The following is an 18,261-nucleotide window of genomic DNA, read 5'->3' as shown; positions in this document are numbered from 1 at the left end:
AAGAGTAAGAAAAGTTATGTTAGTCTCCACATCTTTCACCTGACAGTGAATTAATTTGACAAGAAACAAAGACACTTTGCATTCTGTTGATACTTTAACAATAGTAGCTCTATTCTTCGAGATACTCTTCAGAAAAAGAAACTCTCTCTTACAGTGCCACCATCTTTTTGGGGTATGATATCCTCTTCTAACCGTTCAATCATCCACTGAGGGTTTCACTACACTGTCCGAACTAAAAGCCAACTATTAAGTTTGACAAACAGGGCTGAGGAATGGTCGTCTCTCTCCCACAAACAGCAACCACTTTCTCGTCTAAGGACTTAAACAATTATTAGCAAGTCTTGGGATTCTATTGGAGCTATGCTGGATGATGACCCATATTCCGTTTAGACGGGGGGGGATGCAGAAGGGGTAAAAATGCATGACTGAATGTGGGTGGGTGGGAAAGGGACTTTGATATTTCTGAGCATTCAGGCAGTTGTGACCTCAATCCCAAAAAAGAGATTCAGTGTGTGTGAAGGGAAGAGAGTATCGTTCCGACTGGCGTAAAGCTCACTGTAAAAATGCATACGGATTCAGGGCTGAAACCACACTGGAAACTGGGGGGCAATAAAATGCAAATGGGAGTTCAAAGATCAATTTGGATTCCACTCAACCAATCCATAGGCCACAAGTGGTAAATAAAGTGAAACGCAGTTGATTACTAGGCAGACCAATGCTGTTGTCACGCTAAATCCGCTGAAGCCGCTCCAAGCCACAAACGCATGACGCACAGCAAAAATGCAGAGGAGGGACGGAGGACAGAATGGGAAAAGTTTAAATGGAGGAGACAGAGATGAAGCAAAAGACGGGTGAGTTTGAAAGGACAGGGATGAAATAATAGTGCAGCAATTTGCCCTCTTCAAGCAGCAGCCACAGACATAAACACGTGCTCATACACACACATGCAGAGTTAACTGGAGTAGAGAGGGAGCAGGGGGGGATGCGCTAGCTGTGTGGAGGGGCCAAGAGACTCTGGGGCTGAAGCCCATCACTAACACACGGATTAGTTCACACGTGCACACTGCCTTTTAATCTGCTCCACTGACAAAGGTTGGAAGAGAGAGAAAAAGGGAAGAAGGTGAGAAACAAAGAGATGGCGGAACGAAAGAGATGGCCATAGAAACAGAGCCAAAAAGGGGGAGGGAGGGAGAGCGGGGTATGGAGTTAGTGGGACAGAGGAGAAAAGAGATGGAGGAGGGAACATGCCTTTAGATGCACTGTACAAGAATCACACCACCTAAAAGTGAAACAAGCAATGCAATCAATACGCTTGTCTTTGGCAAATGCCCCAGATCCCTTTAAAACACACACACACACACACACACACACACACACACACACACACACACACACACACACACACACACACACACACACACACACACACACACAAAGATCCTGTGACATCCATCTGTCCAACCCTTTTGGCTTTATTTTCATTAGAGAATGGATGACATTGATGGACAACAACTGACTCGCACTGGGGACGTAGTGACAACATGGTCAGTGTCTTAAACCCCTATGTCACCATAGACGCCCCATCTGCCAGCTCTCTTTGCATCGTCCTACTATCCTCTTTCTGAACGCCACCCAACCTCAATGACCCATCCATAACCCTCACATTCCCCTTTAGCCCTGTGTGACACAAGAGGTAAGGGCAGAGGCTTTGGATTAAAACTGCAATATGGCCTGGCTCCTAAAATGGGCCTAGTGTAAAGCCAGGGAGATTCAGCCAGATGTTGGCTCTGGGGGCAGGGAGGGTGGTGGGTGGTGGGTGGTTGTGTGTGGGAGGGGGTTGCCCTGTCAAACCACATCCTCTTTACAGCTGTGGATGTGTTTTAATATATCCAATACAGGGTGGGGGTAGGAGTGTAATCCAAATATTCTACATCAACCTTTAATGCGTAAACACACATTCCTGTGTCCAAACACACAGAGGCACGTACTCACTTTCTCACTCAACTAGTTTAAACTCACTAACTTGCCAAGTCACTTGACCCAGTTGGCACATTGGTCGTTCCACTGGGGTCAGACTTAAGTTCTCAACACTGAAATGGCAAATAATGACATTAAGTGCACATGCTGATGATGAGAAAGGATGTGAGGTAGCTGTTGCGAGGGTGAGGGGTGGGGACTTCTCTCACTGCATCTCCATCTCACTGCTCTCATTGGTGTAAAGCTAACCTCTATGATTGGTCAGAAGGTAGTGGTGTTACATCCCCTTTTCCCCAGATATACAGCTAAAAATAGAGGCCATAGTCAGATTTAGCCTAAATGAGTCTGTCTTGTGTCTTAAACAAGCATCCTGTTTTGCCCCCTTTCTATCTTCGTCTCTCTCTCTCTCTCTCTCTCTCTCTCTCTCTCTCTCTCTCCTTAAAGTACAGATTAAGTTAGCTTGGCCACTAACGTGACAAGCTGCGGAAGGAAAACAGGAGTGTTTCTTCTTGGAACAGTATGTAACCGCAGCCTCATCCATTTGGCCCAAAGTGGGCTTATCAACAAGCCCGACACAATGCTGTTAACGACACAGGTTGAACAACACACCATGTGGGAGGAACTGAACACTTTGCAGAACACTGCAGTATGGCCTGAACATGCAGTCCCTATTTCAAGTTGATTAATTTGAACACCTACGAACAAACTGATTTAACTGAAATGTTCCATTTCAGTCATTCAAAATAAAAACAAGCCCGGATAGCCTGGGCTTAAGGCTGCTGACTAAGCCTGTATGCCCAGCCGGCCTTGTTCCGTTTGGTTACACTGTCCTTCCGCAGAATGCTGTGCAGATGCACTTTTGCAGGATAAGGGCACAACAAGAAGGCGCCAAGATAACATGAGTCAAGGGTCAGAAGAGCGAGATGAGATTGGAGTGCTGGGTGAGCCTTCAAGTGCCAACATCCAAACCCCCGTGTGGAGCCTTTTTACACCTGTCTACAGAACATTTGTGTGGGGAAATAATATTACACTGTCTTCTACCATCTGACACCAAACCAGAAGGAATGCCAGGACTGTGCAAGTCTGCAGAACTTGCATCTTACATATTATTGATACTGAAATTACAGCAAACCGATTAGCTGGTTGTAGATAAATGAGAGATGTTTTCACTGCAAAAAGCAGCTACAGAAAGTGTTGCTTATATTATGGGATGCTTTGCAACATTGCAAAAGGTCTGCTCTTTCTTACTTTCTTTCATCCTTTAGCAGTGCTTTGTCTCCTTTGTCACTTGTGCTTTTTTCCCCAATTGGGCTTATCAGGAAGTTAGAAAACTTGGTCTATTTGATATACAATACTTCTCTTCAGGCCTATGGATTTTCAATTTCTTGATCTCTTGAAGCAAGTGCCTCTCTTAAAAGGTATATGACTGCCCCCCTAAGAGGGACAGTCCACGAAATCCTTCTACGTTCAGAAACCTGGCAACCCAGTGCCCAGGTGTGATTGAAAGGTAAATCAATAAAGGAGAACTCACTCCTCTTCATCCTCAACTCAGAGCTACACACCCACATGGCACTAGTGAAAATGTATTTGCTGCAGTGAGTAGGTGCTTTCCTGTTGTACACTGCTTAAACAAGGTACTTTTTACCATCTTAGGCAACTTAGCTTTAACATTACACAGAATATGACCTCATTGCAGCTGGGCACCTGTCATACTGGTTGGTAGAGGAGGCAAAATTGTAGCCACGGCCACAATTTGTCACCATCTGACTGTTTGTGGTGGCTGGTCCCACCCCGATACCGGCTCATGTCTCACTGTGTTAATTACAGGGCGGAAATGCTCACTGTGCACACACTGACACAGTGGGAGTGAGGATCAGGCTTGCGTGCTGCTCAAGGCTTCCCTTAGTCAGGTGTGTTTGACCTATCCCTTTATTTATCCCATCAGCCTGTCAATTACTTCCTTGTCCTGTGACACTGTCGTTAGCTAAGCCAAAGTCAAGCTAGGCTATTAAGGACTAGCACCGGGTGGCCTGCAGAGGAGGGGATGGGGATGGGGGGGGGGAGGGGGCACGTGTGCATGCTCTTGCTGGGCTCACCAGACCAAAGATCACGTCCCTTAAGCTGCTTTTCTGAGCCAAGAAAAGCTTACAAGTCGTCACGTTGGTCAGAACAAATGGTCCCAGTTTTAGGCCCTGCGGCAAAGCCTGAGAATAGGTTGCACTCACTGGGAAGACAACAGAAAGACTGGTGAAGCAGTTTGGTTTTCTTCGTGGAGCATCAGCACAGCCAGAGAAAATGTACCCAGGCTTATTTATGTTTGACTGCTCATCCAACCCCAAGGCTGGAACAACAGTACCGAGTTCATAGACCACTGGTTAGAAAGAATGGAAATACATGAAGGGCTTCAATCCCAACAGATACATAAAACTACAATCTACACAAGGCCTGTTAGTTGTAACAGTTACATTCAATAGATATTTTGAAGTTAAGTAAGAGGCGTGAGCTCTGAAATCTGACCATATATCCTGACAATATACATTGCAACAAGAGACAGAGATAGAAACCTTCTCTATCTATCTGTCTGTCACACACACACACACACACACACACACACACACACACACACAACACACACACAAATAAAAATAAAAACCTTGACAGCTGAGAACACCCAGACTATCCAAAGTTTGTTGCATATGAGGCAAGACTCTTCATTTACCATTTCACATACCACTGAGCCAAAACAAATCCTGTGAAGGCACTTCACGGATGCTCCTTACATGCCACCCAAGGACATCAGGCTTCCGAGTCTAATGGGCAAGACCGAGCCTTTTTAATATTCTACAGGCACCCGCTGAAAGGTGTTTAACACACACTGTTTACTCCCCGCATAAAGAATCAAGCAGAAAAGCTAATATTGCTTCCACTGCCTGGGCACTGGGGGAAAAAATATTTTCTGTGTGTATTATAAGCCTGGCCATGATAAACAATTTCAAAATGAATAGGTCGCAGTGGAGGGGGGTAAATGATAAGCGACGGTTCTTGAGGATTTATTGTAGCAGGTAAAAGCCTGCTGTATTGATTATCCATAAACAGAGTCATCATCCAAAGGGAAGAAAAAACAACTGGTTGAATAACAACTGATTAAACTCTGAGCCATGGAATACTTTAGTCGCATACTGTAAAACACCATAACAAACAAGGATCACCCAACAACTAACCTGAGCTGGGGAATTTTTTATCAACATATTTAAAAGAAAAAAGTCAAATAGGCGGTAGCCTGTGAGATCAAAGTGGTGGAAACGGCAACATGCTGGCATACAAGCCTTTTTTTTTTACTGTTAAACCCTACTAAGGCAGTGTGATTTAGTAGTGACATGTCGAAGTGAAATAGGGCTGTTATGGATGTACATGATCAAAGCAGCAGAGCCACCACATTATCTGGTCCCGACACACAGTGTGAGCATCTGGAATGTGGGTTTTTTACCTCTCTTTTGGCCCCTTTTATCAGCGTCCTGTGGTCTCCACTGTCACAACGAGTCTACTTGTCACAGAGGTTATCAAGACCTGTGGTAGCCATGCAAGGCAAATCGTCTCGCCAGCAGCTGATAAACAGGGTTGATAAGTCTTGAAAAAGGGCCCCAGTCAGGCTGGACCATAAGGGAGCTGCCTCCAATTTACAAGACTTGGAAGTCTGCTGAGATGGAACGAAAGCTGCTGCTGTTGTAGAATCACGGTATAAGCCTGACACACTTGGGTGAACAACTATGCCTGATACATATAGCTTACAGTGAGACATGTGCTTAAAGGGAATTGGATTAACTGCTGGCAAAAAAAGGGGGATTATAAACGTTTCCGACTTTAAGAGTGCTTCTAAAAAGATGGATTACCATTTCAATTTTCCCCTCTTTCTTTGCTAATGGAAATTCGAATTAGCCATGTACTGGCCAACTACTAAACAACAGCACCATGCACACTGTGTCGAGCTGAAAAAGACAAGAAGTGGGGAAAAAACAGGGTGTCGGTATCTGGATTTGGTACAGTGGTGTGGTACAGGACGGCCTGTTCCCGGCCTGTTCCCAAATCCAGATACCGACACGCTGTGCCAGGAAAAGGAAGAGGCAGAAGATGCAAGTTTCAGTGGATGTTGTACTCGTGATGGGAATGAAAACACACTGAGGCGAATCTAATATTGTCAAATACACAAATGAGGGGGTAAATCACCTTTGCAGTCTATTTTTAAATCTGGCTACATCAGTTTTATTATGCATGGAGTTTAATTTCCCTTAATTAAAGTATCTCTCTAATGGTTCCTAACTCTGTAGTAACCATAACTCTGTGCCATGCCACCAAGTAGAACCATGGCGGTACTGATCCTTGTGTTTTTGCTGTCAACAGGCTTTGCACTAGTCTACTCTGATTACCAGAGATGACTATAGACCATAATTGGCCATAGGACGAGTCCATACTACAAGTGGCTGGCTGCAAGAATGTGGAAGGAGTGATGAAAACAACACCTTTTTTTGAAATGTATTTGTGTGGGTGGAAAAATGCAACCCTGCATGGGTGCCGCAATCTGCCGAGGCCAGTCGGCCGACCGGCCAGCCTTGTGTGGCATCGCATATGAGCACCGAGATGACACATCAACTCTTGTCTATATTTAACTCACTGGACTCCTCTCCTTCCAATGTTCCCATCCTTTTAGAAGAGGCTGCCAGGGAGAATGGCGAGAAAAACAGGCCGAGGTGATATGTAATTACACTGAATGGATCCAGCCTCCCACATCCTTTCATTGTACCCACACCCTCAGAGATAATGAAATGGAAGGCTCGTTTTTTTTCTATTTACCATAAATCCTACAAGCCTAGCCACTCTTATTTATGGTGTTGAAGAAAACCCTTTACAGTTTGACTCTAGCAGTCTGCAAAGTCACAGAGCATAAACACCAGCAAGCACCCTATGTGGGTGGCAAACTCAATCAGATAAGGGCTTCTAAGAAACCAGTCTTCACTGTCTTCAGAAGACGGTGTGGTAAACCATCACAAGCCAAGGTCTCCCTGAATACCTCTCATTTCTTCCACTGTAGATACTATCATGAATGCAGAGATATAACTCAGGCTACAAAGACACTGAAAGGACATTTTGTTCAGCTATAGGGCTAACTTTGTTGACACTACTACTAGGGCTGGGCGATATGGCTTAAAAATAAAATCTCCGATTTTTTCACACCAAACCCGATTTACGATTTTAATTGGTTTTTTTCTGTTTTTTAGCGGGTGTTTGTGGGCTGTGGTCCTGTATATCTCGCAGGGAGCAACATTTCTCCCCCTCGGCTGCATGCCTCTGCTTGAGGTGCTGGAATAAATTTGTCGTACTGCTGGTTGCAACAGCTTTCAAACAAACTTTGCAGTGGGTCGTGGTTTGTTCGCTGTCGGACGCCACAAAACCAAACCATTTCCAAACAACCGACGATACTCTGCCTTTTTTGGGGACAAGCTCATCCTGGCTTGCTGCCATGTTGTGTTTATCTGTGGAGAGGCGGGGGGAGGGGTCAGCGCACTCTGACCTACGGGAGCCCAAAGGGAGCGCCGGTGTTGTGGAAGTTCAAGAAAAAAACTATTTTAACTAAAAATAAATCATGTTTAAATACAAATTCGAATTAATCGATAAAATTGATTTATCGCCAGCCCTAACTACTACATACCAATCAAAAACATCTTTGGATCAAAACGAGTGCTGAACGTTTGACTTCAGTTCCAGCTCTACCTGCATACACCCCTGGCGGCCCATGTGACTGAAAGCCCTTTTCCCCGGCAACCAAACTGTTGCCTGCATAACTCTAGGTGCAAAATGTGTGTATGGAGAGGGGGAAACAGGGAGGCGCAAAAAGAGAAGAGGAAATGTTCTTCACTGAACACAACTGGGTCACCCCTTACTTTTGGTTTTAAGGACCTCTTGAAGAGGAAGTGCTACTTGAAGAGAGGCAAAAACTGGGGACAAAATGCAAGACGGCTATGATGGACTAGTTCACAAGTCAGGGCAGGGTGTGCATAAGCTTGCAGGCTGTTCTGTTATGTTATGCAGGCTTATGATTTCATGGTGAAATGTTTTGAAAAAACGGAATGCCAACTTACCTATTCTTCTCCAGCTCATTATGTGTGGACCTGCAGAGACAGAAAAACAGAAGTTGTCAAAGGAAGAGCAAATTTAGACTTTTGCATACTCAATAAGCGAATATCTGCTTCTCCTAAAAAGGCAATGCATTATTTTCAGGGAAATAAGGTGTAAGGTACGAGCTTCACAAACAGGGCCAACAGAGGCACAGTGAATTACCTTGTCGAATTTTATTCATGAATTTATTAATGAATCTCAAACAAGGCCATCTCTAGGTCCAGTGCACTGAAGCCTTTACACTAACAAACATCATCGTGGTGGCCGGGCATTCCCTGTGGCATTATACAGCCTCTTTCCTCAATAATGCACAGCTCAACTCTGGGAGGATGTGTGGGTGTGTGTGTGTGCGTGTGTGAGTGACACTGCAGCCACTACTCACTAAAGTTCATAATGTGCATGAGTGTGCATGAGTTTGCATGGGTGTGTGTGCATGTGCTACTGGGCAAGTGTGAGCATGCACACACACATACACACATGCCCTGTGCATGCAGCAGTCAGGGTTCAGTGCTCTGTTAATAATGTAAAGTGAATCAGCTGGTTCCTAAGAGTCTCTTTGTGTGGCAACATACTGAAGGGAGACAAGCCCTCCTCCTGATTCTTAAATGGCCGGGTTCCCATCCACACAAACTGCACTCCACCTTGTCTCAAGGGGCACTGGCTTCTTTCTTTTTTGGGAGGGGGTGGGGTGTGATGGACTCAAGCTCTCTTGAGTCATGTATACAGCACTTCTCTATATTATGTGTTATCAATACTGCAATATGCTTTTCTGCTTTTCTTGTTTCCTTTTATTTTAATACTAAGCTCATACTCAGTAGTCAGCTGACAAAACTGCCATCTTGTTAAAACGGAAGCAGGAAATATGGAAATATGGAGAAAACAGGAGATAAGAATGGGCCGAGGAAGGAAGTAGAGAGGGATAAGACAGAGGGAACGTACGACTGTCCAAGGCTGTGGTTCAGTTTTGGCCCTGCCTCAGAGGAAAGTTTAATTATTTACTCCAATAAAAACACCATATGTCTCTATTTGAATACATTACTGTTCATGTAGTTAGGTATGCAAGACTGGACATTAAGTCAACTGTGGCAGTATATTTGATTTAACATGACATGGTCTATGGCCAGGTTTAGTGGTTGCTATCACAGCAAAACATGGGGTTCACAAGTAAGGTGGTCTGGGCCATTTCCTGAAAACCTGTGAGGGCCTAAGTGCTCACACGTGTGTTATTTTGACAGGTTTCAACTTACAAATTCTACAACTCTGTAGTAGTGCATGCATGGCTGTGCTCTGCAACAGCCAACTAGTCACACATAATTAAAAAAAAATCACAAAACTGATACATCTTAACCAGCTTGATCTCTTCTGTTTGACTACTACTACCCACATAAACGTCATCTTTAAACTGGCTTACAGTTCCAGAATGATTTCTTTAAAGGGAAATGAGTGGTCACAGGCTTGTGATCAATGCAGACTTTTATTTACATATATAATTACTTTCTAATGACAGTGGGTCCACTGATTTCTGTAACTGTTTGTGACTCAGAGCAATAGTTTTGCTAACAGAAGATGAATACATTGGAGTGCATAATTTGCGTCACTACTGTCACTGTGCTCGCTCTGTGTCTGTGTTGCTTGGAAACCCTCATCCCAATTTCGGTGTGTAATAATGACTTGATAAATGGCTGATTCTTACACACTCGAACAATGATGAAAAATTTATTTTAGGAAACTATTAAAATTGTGTAAAAAGTGTTTTGCAAAATGAAAATCAAAGGACAGAGTTTGATTAAGGAAACAAAAATATCCAAGTTTGAAAAGCTGGTGATATCAGAGAGGGTGATGAACAAAGTTATGTGAAACCAATAACCGATTATTTTTTGCATAGAGAAATAACTTTGGCAATGCTGATGTCACTTACACTGTCTGTTACTCTGAAAAAGAGAGAGGCCTTAGGTCAGTCCTGGTCCAAGCCCCACATAATTAAGCAACACACACACTACATCTTAGCATAGCCTCTCATTCAGAGAGATCAATCCAAGTCAGCTTGCTTTCCCATAAGCTTTTATCATCACAAACCTCGTTCCCTGCCTCCTGAATCAGATATCTGCATGTCTGGAGCTCAACAACAACGCAATACAGATTATAAACTGGCTCAAGGCCACACACACACACACACACACACACACACACACACACACACACACACACACACACACACACACACACACACACACACACACAACTGCAGTGTACTTCCTTCTGTAGGCATGCACGCATGTGTGTATACTTGTGTGCATGTATATGCATGTATATGCACACACACAGTGGGTCAAGGAGATAAAGCAACCCTGCTATAAACGGTAGGCAAGAGAGGACAGAGTCAGATAAGCCCATCACTTTAAGCCTCAACACGCTACCGTGTCAGGAGCTGCAGCTGGAGCAACCTAGTGCCAAACAGCAAACTGTGTTTAAAGAAAAGGCACTGTTAGTTATTATAATCAGTATATTCTAATAATATTTAAGAACCAAGTTTAACATTAATTTAGTATCCTCACAGTGATTATAACTGATGAATAAACAAGAACATGTATTTGGCTGAAAATGTGTAGGTCCATTTAGACACCATCATTGGTCAATCATAAATCCTCATCTCTTTTTATCATTCATAACACACACACGCAGAAGATGATATAGACGTGCCTTGTAGGTTTGTTCAAACCTCTCTGGCTGATGCATGTTGCCTTTACTTCTGTGGACATTGTAATCTTGCAAGGACATTGTGAGGTGATGAAAATGGCTCACAACTTTGACTAACTAGTAAGATTCCTCACTTAAGTCAGCAGGCCGTGAAAAGGATTGTTTAATAAAAATACACCACTAATGACGCAGACGTGTGCCACATCAGTTTTGTTGGTTTGCAAGGGGTGCCGTTCCAGTGGAAATAAAATAAACTGCATCACAACATGAGGCTGAAAAGTGGTGTTAAATGCTAAATGGTGTTACCACCTGAGTGAGTTGTGAACACGTCTCTGTAGAGAGCAGGACCAAACAACATTCTTCTTTCTCTCATGCTTATGAAGGCCTTTCTAAAAGTGCACCCTCCTGTTCCTAAAGAGTTGTTCACATTAGGAGCTGCGTGAAGAGCCAAGATGCGCAGTGAAAAGCTTTTGGTTTTTATGAAGATTTTGTTTTACATTGAAGATGCTATTGTTCCCAAAAATTATTATTCTATGTAGAATGTCCTTGTTACCACCAACTCTTAGGACGCTTTATGAATATAGCCTCAGACCTATATATGATCAGGACTGTTGCCATGCAGAACAGGCAGCGTTCTGCGCTCATGATGAGTAATGCGCAGTTCCTGTTTGTGGCCCGCTCTTACATTAATATTAAAAAGCCTCAGAGAGAGAGAGAGAGAAAGAGAGAGTGGGGCTCGCGTTTGATGTATGACTGTCAATGGACAGATTAATGTAAGCAGCCTAGCACCAGGAAAAAACACAATGACATGAGTCTTAACTTGGGAGATTCACGCCTGCTTCTCCTAGTATTAAATGCACATATCTGTCATCAGTGAAAGCACTATGTTTGACAGGAGCTTTAATCTTTGTGGCAGCTAATGGAGTGATTATTAGACAGTGTTGCATCTTGCTACACAACAGAAAACACTATTAAACATATGTTCCACAACACACAACAACAGCTTGGTGTGTATTGTGTATGCTTGATGGGGCGTACAAAAAGAGGAAGACACATGAATAGTGCATACATGCTTTTCTTTTTAGAATATAGTTGTATGTTAGGTGAAACAGAAAATGACTACCCTAAACGTCGTTAGTCCTGAAAAAGGCTCCACGTATTCACCTTTGGATGTCTGCAAACAACACCGGCCATAAATAGCAGCTTTTCCCCCTTTAGGGCAAAAGACAAAACTACCGCTCTCTCCCACAGCGCAGAATATATTCGACATGTGAAAAAACTTAGCTCGAACAGCACCAAAACCTACAAGCACAAGTCAATTTTAAACTTAAGCAGAAGCCCGGACGTTTATTTGACCAAGGGTGAGAGGAATTCACAACATTACGAATGACTTATTTTTCGTTTCTAAGCCGTCACTTTGACCACGGTCCCTAACCTCAGCCACTGCAGTCCGTTTGACAATCAGCTGATGAAAAGCTAGCAGAGCTGGTGCTAAACCCTCCCCCAGGCCAACCAAACAGCGGTGTGAAAAGGTCATACGTGCACCTATGTACTAAAGACGTTCCTACAACTTTCAGAAAAGATCCATGCAAACCCCCCCCTCTCTCGCTCCTTTTTTGAAAGTGTGTTTTTCTGAATCGTGGTATTTCTGCCAGCAACATGCGTTCAGCCTTTGCGCGACAGCTCGCTTGTTTACCAACCTTTGCAATAAAGCGCTGGCAGCGGGTGTATAACGTTAATCACATGCTGTCTGCAGCTAACATCACCCCACTACATCACACACGTAGCTCAAAGACAGCATCTATCTGTAACAGCAAATATACTGCCAGCGCTGACAGGGTCCACACCGTGCAAGAGGAGCGTGTCTCTTACCTATTGTGGTTACTGTTGAACTTCTTATTTCGGAATTTTCTTTGCCTCTGGAAGTTTGTGTTCTGATTTGATGGAAACGTCGAAGCATATCCGTGTTCACACTCTGTGGAGAGAAAACAATGTGTGGTTAACAGTTAGCTAGCCGCGTTAGGACCCCCCGTGTTCAACCAATATGCCACAATACTTTAGTTTTAACTTGAACATGTAACCGCTAACACGTTTGTGACCGTCTCCAGATTACACCACACAACATTTGCTGACAACACTTCCTTTTTTTTTTTTTGGTGTTTACTGTAAAAACAGCCGTTACCCCTTTTAAAAAGCGGATGCTAGCACTGTTTGTTTGTTGTTTTTGTTGTTGATAAATACGTATTTCTCAGCTCCACACATGTTTGAACACAGAATTACCTCTTTCTCTCCTCTCTAGATATTCCGCAGCTTCCAGTAACCGTTGGATATTTATCAGCTGAACAGCCGTCATTCTTCCCTGAGGCCGGCTGCCGTTAACGTTAGCTGTGCTCGGTCCGTGTGAACGTTAGCCTCGCAAACAGCACCAACGGAAGGTCGCTTTTAAATACCGGGAAGACAGTGCATCGGTTATTACTACACTGAATTATACTTCTTTAAAAAACGTCGTGTTATTATGTTGTTCAGTGTTTTCGCTGGCCCATCGGCAGCCTTTGCCGAGAGGAGAGAGAGGGGGGAAATATCCAGTGTTTCCAAGCTGGCAAGCTACAGCCAGTCCTTGTCAGGTTTCGCTATTGTGTATCAAAGTAGTAAAAGTACGTAGGAAACACGATATTAAATGATTTACAAAAAGTGGATACAAACAATATAAAATGTCCCCGAGGGAGCCCAGAGCCAGCAAAGTGCCTGCTGCTGCTCGTTTCCTCTCCTCTCCTGTTTGTTTACCTAGCTGCACAGCTGAGAGGCGGGGACCTAGTGGAGGAGAGGCCGGTCTAAGCGCGCTGCATTCTGGGAAACCGAGTCTTCCGTTACATACATGAAATACTTTAAAATATGCCCAGTGTTCATTAGCGGTAATTTCACTATTTAGCCTGCCTTTACTGTGATTTGTCAGGTAAAACGCCGTTCGTTATTACTGAAGGATTTACTTGTAATTACCGCAGGTCGCAGAGGGCTACAGTGCGCAGGTCAACAGAAATTAAAGATAACGCGGTGATTATTATTCTTGCTTATTCTTGCTACAATGAAGAAAAATAATGCGGGAATAAATGACAATAATTAAATAGTCACTATTATTTTACATCCCAGGCCTCTAATACCACATGAGAATTGTCCATAGGTCTGTTTTTTGCTAAATGAAAAAGCCAGTCTTCATTTTTGGTCTACATTTTGGCCATCAATCATTAATGTTGGTTATCTGATATGTTACTGACTAAACACAACTACTCCCTGGATGTCATTTATTCCTCTTACAGTCATTCTACCCAGGCCATTTCTCTCCGCAAAAAAACCCCCCCTACAAATCCCATGATTCAACAGGACGATAGGGGTGTTCTTGTCGGCTGAAGCCAGGCCCAGCAACACATGACGTCACCGCCTAGCGGGCCTCTGATTGGCGGACGGCGTTGACAGGCGTCGAGGGTTGAGCTCGCTCCTGACCAACCGCAGAGGAGCTTGGCGCCATGTGGAAATCAGTGCGGCACGCCCACAAATAGCAGGAAGCAAACAATCGAGAGAGAGGAGCTGTGCTGCTGCGATCCGCTGCTACGAAATTCCCACGTTACATTATAATAAGTGATATATATTACTCAGAGGAGTTTTGCAACGCGCATCAGACCATATGCTACGCTTTTCTGCACAAAACAGCCATGCGCGGACCGACCCACACTGAAGCAAAACACCTTATTTCCCACTGTCTAAATAATGAGTCGTTAAAATAAAAAAAACGATTGATTATTACATTTAATAAAAAGGATCCTGCCATTAAATTACACATAGGTCTATCTGCAATTTGTAAGAGCATGACATCTGCAATCAACCCTACATCCATCGAGTTAATTCCTCATAGGCTAGACATTTATAAACAAGCAAAATTAACAACCAGGCCAGACATTTCTATGTTCCATAAATACCCGAGTCACTATTCAGTTGTGTCCTCTGCGTCTTATCTATAAAGTTTTTTTTTTGTTTTTTCGATCGAGTCTGCGGGGGCACAATGACATCATCCTAAACTGAGTTGGAGGGCGCTGCAATGTGGTCAGATTTATCATATCGGAGTGGTAGCCAACACGCACACCCACATACCTACATATTGCTTTATCTATGCTGAAGGGAAACATTACAGATTGTTGGATTGGGAGTTGTGCAGGCGCAAAGCGACGCACAGTCCCCCGGCATGCAGATAATGCAGGTAAATAACAGTCCAGAAAATAATGAAAGCGTTTATGTTTACTCTCCTATAACTGCAATGAGTATATCACTCATATTAGTCTGGTGCAGGCACAGGCTGTGCTCATAGCAGGCAGTGGTGCTTAGTTGAATGAACTCAGCCCTTTGTTGTCTGAGTCTGTTGACAATGAAGTGTTGTTTTCCCTGAAATTCAGAGGCAAATGAAAAGGATCAAACGCAGCACAAATAAACTCACTTCCGTCTTTCCTCTCGGCGCTCTCAAGAAACCGAGCAGCCTCCAGCAAAACTTGTACATTTTTCAGAAAAGTGTTGATCTGCTCCATGTGGGAGTCTTTGGAGTTGAAGACGTCATTGAAAGGGCAACTAGACATCTCGAAATCTTGCTGATCCAAGAGAGACGCCTCGGAATCAAAAAAGAACTCCTCACTCTTCAAACTTCTTCTTTGCCTCTCACTTTTGGCCATTTTTCCCCCCTTCTTAGTTAGTGTGTCTGCAGTTCTGGCGACGTGCTGAGCGCAGTAAACAGTGAGGCAGCTACCGGTGGATGCTGCTCTTGTCAGATGGTTCCTCTTTTCTTTTTTATGAATGCGGGGTGTTTAATGTGGAGCAGTGGCCAATGTCAGTAGATGGTGGCGCATGGGAAAACTGAGAGCCCGGCCCCCCCTCTGTCTGAGGAGTCCGCGTGGTCCCTGTGCCCGTCAGCAGCCGACTCTCTGTTGTACCTATACAGAGTAAAAGAATACATTCACATGTCATCGCCACATTAAAGTTACACAGTTTATCAGCTGTTTTATACACAGTCTGAATGTGTTAGTTTTCTGTCTATTAGTAAGGACAATGTAGTGATGGCGTTAGCATCGTGGAAGCAATAGTAGAGCTGGTACAAGCAGTTACAGCAGCATTTTAGCATTGGTAGTATTAGTACAGATAGTGTATTTTACTTAAAGTAGGCAATTCTTAATGTTTAAAAGTTGCTCAAAAGTTGGTTTAAAATGTTTATAAAAACTTGCATTAAAATGTACAATATAATAATGAGTCAGTATAATCATGTAACTTAAAAAGGCTTGTTTGATGTTTTATTGATATGATACATTAGGTGTGGCATATTACTATCCAGACTAGTCTCCATTAAATAAAGTGATGCAGTAACACAGTTACTGAACAGAAAATGAAAGTAAATGAAAAATAAATATAACATTAAAGGGCGAGCTGTATGAAAGTAGAAGGATGAGTGGACAGAATTACATTTGGAAGTGAAGTCACCAACACCCTTTATTGCTTATTGGACATTTACTGCAAATAGTGCCACAGAGTTCCTGTTTTTAAGTATGCTGAAGTATGTTACTTCACTAAAAATCTACTTTCGTACTGACATTTTACTTACAGTAGCCAACTGATGTATTTGTGATAGCAGCAGTAGTAATGCTAGCTTTAGCAGTATTATAGTAGCAGCAGAAGTAGTTGTGTGAGTAGTTGAGTGTGTCCTTTTTTATTGACATTTTAGGCCTGTAAGACGTCAAAGCAAAGCTGACTTTTAAAAAAAAACCCACTAATATGAGCTTTGGAGATAGGAACTTTAATAACTGACACTATAGTGCGCCTATAGATCCTTTATATGTGACAGGAATGGCGACTGAGAGATAAGGCCTTAGCCTTGATCTTGTGCCACTCTCAGAAGACCTTTAGCGGAGCTGTTTTTACACTGCGGCACAGTCCGTTTTGAACCGGAACATGTCGAGGCAGAGACCTGTATTCAGCTCTGATACCCCTCCCCACCCTCTGCCACTTCAAAGAGCCAGCAGCAGCCCATGACCGTTTGATGTTAAGTTCACAGAGACAGAAACTTTCAAGTCCAACGCACAGGGGAATCTCTGAAGGTCCCTCCCGCCCCTGCTCCCACCTCTCCACCCACAGTTAGGGTTAGCTGTAGAGGAAGGAAACCCATTTGAGAGCGGTCCTGTTTGGAGTTCAGAAGGTGCCACCACCATGCTGACAAAACGAGTGGATTTTGAAAAGCACTCGACAACATCCTCTTTAGGATTTTAGGCCAGCCTCCCCATTTTAGGTTACTGTGTGCAGTTTTGTAGGCTGTGCTTTTTAATTTGCATTAGTCGCCTGAAGTGCGTAGCTTCAGGGCAACTTTCCCTCAAGGCACAGACATTTAATGTAACAGCAGAGATTAAAAGTATCTATTAAGTAGAAATTGTTAAGGCTTGATCTTAATATTTTACTTCTCAGTAAGGGTCACAGGGGGTCACAAGCCCAACAAGCCACGTTAAACAAGGCAGGTCACGTGCTGGAGGGAGGGAGAAAAGAGGAATGATGAAAAGCAGGAGGGAGTCATGTGTCCCAGTGGGCAACACTGGTCACAGTATAAAGATAAAGACTTAAGAGAGACAATATAGCTCAGGGGTATGGATGTCCTGCAGACACATTGTTTGTAGCCTGTCCCTACACAAACAGGTCAAACTAGCTCTCTTCATGCTATCACTCCAATTAAAGTAATTAAAAGGAAACACCAACGTCAAAACAAGTGTAGTCATAAAGCCATGGAGAACATTCTTCCAGAGGAGAGACAGGGACAATGGTCAAACATTTTCAATGAGACCAGCTAATTTTTCTGAGCCTGAGGGGCTAACCACAACAACCACCAGCTCATCTGTATGTTAAAGGGGAGGCAAAAAGGAATGCTAATGAAAATAAAATGATGTGCTGCAACAAGGATTGTCCATTAAGTGTAATACCCTTTGAGCAGTTTCCAAGTGCCCAAGGTGACGTCTTCAAATGCTTTCTATTTCCAACCATTTGCCTCAAACTCCAATGTATTCAGTTTAAAATGATATGATGATATTATTATATAAATTTGGCAGTGATGTGGCTTTGAGGGTTAGCAATGTCTGACAGTTGGATCCACCACTTTGGTCCAGATTGAAACATCTATAACTATGGGATGGATTGACATGAGAAGATGAATCTTACTGACAAATTAGTTATCCCCCACTTGTCCTGTAGCGCCACCATGAATGTGCATAGGTACAGCCTCACTGAGCTGCCAACATGGCTGTAAAATCTTAGTTATAAATGTATTAAAATAGCCGGAGATGAATGTTTTTGTTGATCCGCTGATTATTTCAGCCCTAGTTGTTTGAGCATGGTAAAGCTGATGTT

The 18,261-nt window shown here is 43.4% G+C and overlaps 1 protein-coding gene across 2 annotated transcripts in view; it reads right to left on the bottom strand.

Moving 5' to 3' along the window:
• Positions 1-15,698, bottom strand: part of mxi1 (max interactor 1, dimerization protein) — a 31,606-nt gene extending 15,908 nt beyond the window's left edge. The window contains exons 1-3 of one of the 2 annotated variants that reach the window (XM_051385357.1): positions 15,329-15,698; positions 12,718-12,820; positions 8,112-8,141 (exon numbers count right to left, since the gene is read on the bottom strand). In XM_051385357.1, the coding sequence (XP_051241317.1) occupies positions 8,112-8,141; positions 12,718-12,820; positions 15,329-15,557 (362 nt within the window). In that variant the 5' untranslated portion in view covers positions 15,558-15,698. Of the gene's footprint in view, positions 1-8,111; positions 8,142-12,717; positions 12,821-13,125; positions 13,644-15,328 lie in introns of those variants that run through there. The other variant, XM_051385358.1, reaches the window with a different exon arrangement.
• Between the last annotated feature and the right edge of the window lie 2,563 nt (positions 15,699-18,261).

The sequence above is a fragment of the Dicentrarchus labrax genome, unplaced genomic scaffold, assembly GCF_905237075.1.
Source record: "Dicentrarchus labrax unplaced genomic scaffold, dlabrax2021, whole genome shotgun sequence".
Lineage (NCBI taxonomy): Eukaryota > Metazoa > Chordata > Actinopteri > Moronidae > Dicentrarchus > Dicentrarchus labrax.
Note: the sequence above shows the minus strand (reverse complement) of the source record. Positions and strands in the feature narration are given on the sequence as shown.